This window comes from Gossypium raimondii, chromosome 7, assembly GCF_025698545.1.
Source record: "Gossypium raimondii isolate GPD5lz chromosome 7, ASM2569854v1, whole genome shotgun sequence".
NCBI classification, from domain to species: Eukaryota; Viridiplantae; Streptophyta; class Magnoliopsida; order Malvales; family Malvaceae; genus Gossypium; species Gossypium raimondii.
The window spans coordinates 2,036,109-2,041,669 of NC_068571.1; the positions used below are offsets into that span (position 1 = coordinate 2,036,109).

Here is a 5,561-nt window from a genome sequence, read left to right on the forward strand (position 1 = left end):
AATCATGTGGCTCGAACAGCATCGATGAACTTGAACCGGAAGGAGTGCCATGATGTTGTAGATACGGGCCGAGAGTACTGTACTGCGGTGGATACGATCCAAAGATATCAAACTCGTCATGGTATTTGCCCCTTGACAAGCTCGAAAAATATTGCTCGAGATCTGGCTTGGGCTCCGGCTCGGGATCAGGATCTGCCGCTGGCTCCGCCTCCATATCACTCACTGGCTTGTATGCCCCAAGTCGTTGCATGTGCGGGGGGACTACAGTCAACTGCCCTCCAAGTAGATATGGTTTTCCCAAACTAAAGTACCATTGTATATACTCTACTGATGGTTGCAAATCGGAAGCCATAACCATCTGAGGTATTCGAGCCATTCGATTATTTCACAGCGCAACAAATCTTCGGTGCTTAACCTCCGAATTCAATTACGGTTTTCCTCTTTTGTTGATGCCGTGAACCACCCCCACATTGCATGGCGGATCCGGGATATATTGTACGTAACCAAGCTGTCGTAGCACTCGATTCCCATGGTACCACTCGACTACATTGAAATTTATAACTGGTGCGTTAGTGCACCACATATGAGAATGAACATACGCAGACGAGAGTATATTAGCTGTAATTTCCGGTCTACGATATGACATCCATATAATCTGCATGATTAATAACATGGTTATAATTTAGCACGGTTTGAGTAAGATATAGAAAGTAACATGTCACGAATATTAGAATAGCTTACCCCTTCCCTGGCATGCTGTTCGATCATCAGACAGTATATCGGGACATTGTACGACCTCTCGATACCCGAATAAATACTCCATCTACAAAAACAAATATATTATGGTTGGTAACATCAGTCAATATAGTATCCTGGCAATTAATGACAAGTTATATTTTATCACCTGTTAACTAGTGGATATATATATGGTTGGTGAGTAACTGATGCCAAGAATGACATCTGATAAAGTGCCCAGGACTGCAACAATGTAAGGCATCCGCCCATGTCTACGATGGCAGGCTTTGTTGTCTGACAAAGCTCCCGATACAACACTGCCAGAACTGCGAAGCCCCAGCTATACGAGTAAACATTACTCAAATCAGCTAATAAAGGTATGTACATGATATGAACATTGTTGTTGTTTGAATCGGGCATCATTACTCCCCCTGTAATATGCATGATGTACGCTCGAGCAGCGCACATCAACTCTCTTTCAGTGGCATTAGCTGATAAGTGTCCAAATTTGCCTTTCAGCCATGTAAATTTCAAGCCTGAAAAATTTGACTCATCATCGTTGGGCGAGTCTCCTAGTAGGCTATAACACAGTGCAGCCGGCTCAGCAAATGCACTTACTCCCGTTATGGGACTCCCGTCGATTGGGAGCCCAAGCTGCAGTGCAACATCCTCTAAAGTCACTGTGCACTCCCCACACGAAAAATAAAAAATGTGAGTCTCCGGGCGCCACCGCTTCACTAGTGTAGATATTAAATCGTATTGCAAGTCGAACGTCCGGATCAATGCTGCTGACCCGAATCTAGCTTGCTCCAAGTAGGGCATTAATCGTTCATCTGGGGGATATCCTATACCATTCACCCGGCCCCTTAATATGCGGTACGAGCCCTGATAGTGTTAAATTACAGAAAATAAATATTAGGATAACATGATTTATTTCTATATATTATGTATATCTTTTTTTAATAGAACTCGTGATTAACAAATAATAATATATTATCATATTATTAGCCGCATCAGATATGTGAGGATCGTCGTTAATCAATCGAGCCATTGCGATGCTTGCAACTTCAAAACAAATATAGTAAAAAACCCTTATTTTGACCCTTTGTTCGTATTTTTCATTTTTTCCCGGATTTTATTACTTTCAAAAAATATACTATTTTTGTATTTTATTATTTTATATTATTTTAGTACATTATGTTTGAAATTTATTAATTTAGTGTGTTTTTTATATAAATTTAGTAAAAAAAACCTTATTTTGGCCCTTTGTTCCTATTTTTCTTTTTCCTGAATTTTATTACTTTCAAAAATATACTATTTTCGTATTTTATTATTTTATATTATCTTACTACATTATGTTTGAAATGTATTAATTTAGTGTGTTTTTTTAAATTTAGTAAAAAACCCTTATTTTGGCCCTTTGTTCGTATTTTTCTTATTTTTGAATTTTATTTCTTTCAAGAAATATACTATTTTTGTTTTTTTTTATTTTCGTATTTTATTTTTCAGTATTTTATTTTTAATGCTATTTTTGTAAAAAACTCATTATAACATGCTAAATAAATTTCATAAAAATATATCTAATCAACATAGAATGTACATAACATGAATTTTTACATGCTAAATAAATTTCATAAAAATATATGCTAAATAAAATAATAAAACATATCATGTACATAACATTGGTTTTTACACAAATAATACAAAAAATTAAAATAACACCAAAAAAAATTACCTTCCCCTTTTTTTTTTCTTTCTTTTTCTTTCCTTCCCTCCATCTTCTTCTTCTCCTTCTCTTTCTCTTTTTTCCTGCGCCTCTTTCTCCTTCTTTTTCTTCTTCTCATTTCCTTTCCTTTATTCTCCTTTCCTTTTCTTTCTTTTTCTTTATTCTCCTTTCCTTTTCTTTCTTTTTTCTTTCTTCTCCTTCTTTCTTCTCCTTCAGCCGAATGTGGGGAGACCATTATAAGGGGCTGGTGTCGCCTCTGCCACTGGCACCTCTGGTGCCGCCTGTGGCAGGCCCTCTACCAGGGTCTGTCACTTAACCCTTCAGCTTTTTTTTTAACTGTTATGTTTTTTTTGTACCATTTTGGTAAATAAAAAAAGTGATATTATTTTGGTGTTTTTTTTTTAAAATTTTTGGTATTATTTCAATAAAAAAACCCTATTTTTATATTAAGAGTTAAATTTATTTAAAATAAATTAATTAATTTTTGTACATTAAATTAAAAAGTAATTTGTTAATTTAATTAAAATTTTCATTCGTTTTTACTATTAAAATCTGAAGAGGCTGGTAGAATTATAACCAGACAGCTATACAGGGTATGGCACGTGTATTTCATATTTACATACATTAACCATTTGAACAGTAGAAATGGATGAAATTTTGAAACAAAATGACCAATTTGCTCTTTAATATAACGTACAAAAATCAATTTACTCATTTTTTAAGTAGAGAAAGCAAAATACATGTCTACCTTTAATATAAGGGTATCCATAGTACTTTTATCCACAGTTGATTTTTTTTTTGATAAAACCGTGATCTCTATTAAAAAACCAAAGAAAAAGAACCAACAATAAACAGTTAAAAAAACCAAAAGACATCTGAAACAACAAAAATAAAATGGAAACCCGGTAGAAAAACAGAAAGCTCTAGACCACCATCAAAACTTCTCAGGTGACTGAAGCATGGCCGCCAATAAAACCATCAGGTCAGTCCAATCGTCCCTAAGCAAATCATTCAGTCGTTTGGGGAATATTTCTCATCTCCTCTGCAGCCACCATCTCTCTCACCACCACTGGAGTGTCTTCCATCCAAAAGGTATTTTCCGATCTACCGTGCCCCTCCCTAGCGATGAAATGTGCCACTCGATTAGCTTCCCTTCTAACATGTTTAAATCTAATCTGATGGAAAGACATTTCAATGGCTTTGCTTGCAAGGACACACGCACACCAAGCAGTCACTTCCGCACCTGAAGGCAAAGAGAAATCATTCGATGCCAGCATTACTCATGTGCCAAGGAAGGATAACGCAATTGCAGATGCCTTCAGAAATAAAGGAAAAACTTAGCTGCTATAACTGAGTCCAGATCAGCTCTACTATTTCCTTCCTAATTGATTTTCTCGATTGTCGTCCGAGAGTCCCCCTCAACCTCTATTTTTACAAACCCCATTTCTTTAGCTAAAATGAGCCCTTGGTAACAGGCTGTAGCTCCTGCCAAAAACGCATATAAGATATTGGTATGAAGGGTAACTCCACTACCCATTACTTCCCCTTTTTTATTTCTAATGATAAATCCAGAGCATGACTTTTTTGTTTGGATTTTGTAGGCTGCATCAAAGTTTAATATCACCCACGATGCTTGTGAGGGTTTCCATCGGTCTATGTCCACCTCCCTTACAACAGGTAATTTCTCCTTTAACACCTCAATTTCAGCAAGCGTACTTATAATTTTTGCCGTAGTCTCTTGCCTTGTTACTAATTTACCTTCTATAACTTGTCTATTACGTGCCCACCAGATTGCCCAAACCGCTATGACAACCTTTTCCAAGAACCTCTCTGCTCTGCCATAGACCAGGTGAATAGTCCAATCCCAAAAAGTCTCTAAATTATGATTATTAGACTAAAAAATACCTATTGCTTCCCAGATGTTTTTGACTTGGTTACAATCTGCAATCACGTGTAGAAACGTCTCTGATTCAGCATTACAACGAAGACAACTTGTAGTATTTCTAACCCTCTTGTTAAAAAGCAACTGGCCTGTTGGAATGAAATCTCGTAACGCTCTCCACATCGTTAGCTTAATCTTAGAATGTATAGAAAGAGACCACATTTTTTATAAATCATTTGTATGTTATCTGGGATTTCAGTATTATCATTTCGGGTCATAAGCTCTTTGTAGCCACTACGAACTGTATATTGACCTGTTTTCTCCCCACACTACACCTAACAGTCTGTACATTCATTTTTAGATAAGGGAATACATTTGATCGCCTCTGCATCTTCAACAGAAAAAATACTAGTAATTATCTCTTCTTTCCACATTCGTTTTTCTTTGTTGATTAACTGATCCACTAGTTGGACCAAATTATTAATGGGACGTGTATTGACCTTGTTTCTAGCCCTTTGCGGCAGCCAACGATCATGCCAGATCGAGATACTCTCTCTTGTACCTACTCTCCAGCCCATTCGTTGCTCTAACAATCCCGGTACTGTATATATACTTTTCCAAGTATACGAAGGGTAAGTCCCAAGTCTTGCTTCCTAAAAACTTGACCGATGGTAGTATCCTGCTTTACAAATTCTAGCTAACAACGAATCCGGATTAGTAACTAACCGCCATCCTTGTTTAGCTAACAAAGCAATGTTAAATTTCCCCATATCGCGGAAGTTTAAGCCACCATTCTCTTTAGCCTGGCATAAATCGGTCCAACAACTCCAGTGCAACCCGCGCCGATTACTTCCTTTACCCCACCAAAATCGATTCATGATTTTTTCCATGTAAGCACATAATGACTTTGGAAGAAGAAAACAAAACATGGAATAAATCAGTATAGCCTGTAACACAGCTTTGATGAAAACTTTTTTACCCCCTTGAGAAAGCATCCGGCTCCTCCATCCGTTAACTCTTATTCTCAAACTACCGCAGAGCCTTTGAAAAGCCTCTTTCTTCTTTGTCCCCACCATAGTAGGTAGACCCAAATACTTCTCTACACTCGTAACTGCCCTAACACCCATATAATTTGTCAAAAGATCTTTAATCTCTTCAGAACAGTTGGAACTAAAGAAAATTTGAGACTTATCCAAATTAATCTTCTAACCTGACGCC

General features: G+C 36.9%; 1 protein-coding gene across 1 annotated transcript; it reads right to left on the reverse strand.

Annotated features, from left to right (window-relative positions):
* Window positions 1-427: 427 nt before the first annotated feature.
* Window positions 428-1,557, reverse strand: LOC105765562 (serine/threonine-protein phosphatase 7 long form homolog). The gene is made up of 3 exons (XM_012584744.1): window positions 905-1,557; window positions 742-823; window positions 428-655 (listed from the first exon to the last, which is right to left on the reverse strand). The coding sequence occupies exons 1-3, from the start codon at window positions 1,555-1,557 to the stop codon at window positions 428-430; spliced, it is 963 nt and encodes a 320-aa protein (XP_012440198.1).
* Between the last annotated feature and the right edge of the window lie 4,004 nt (window positions 1,558-5,561).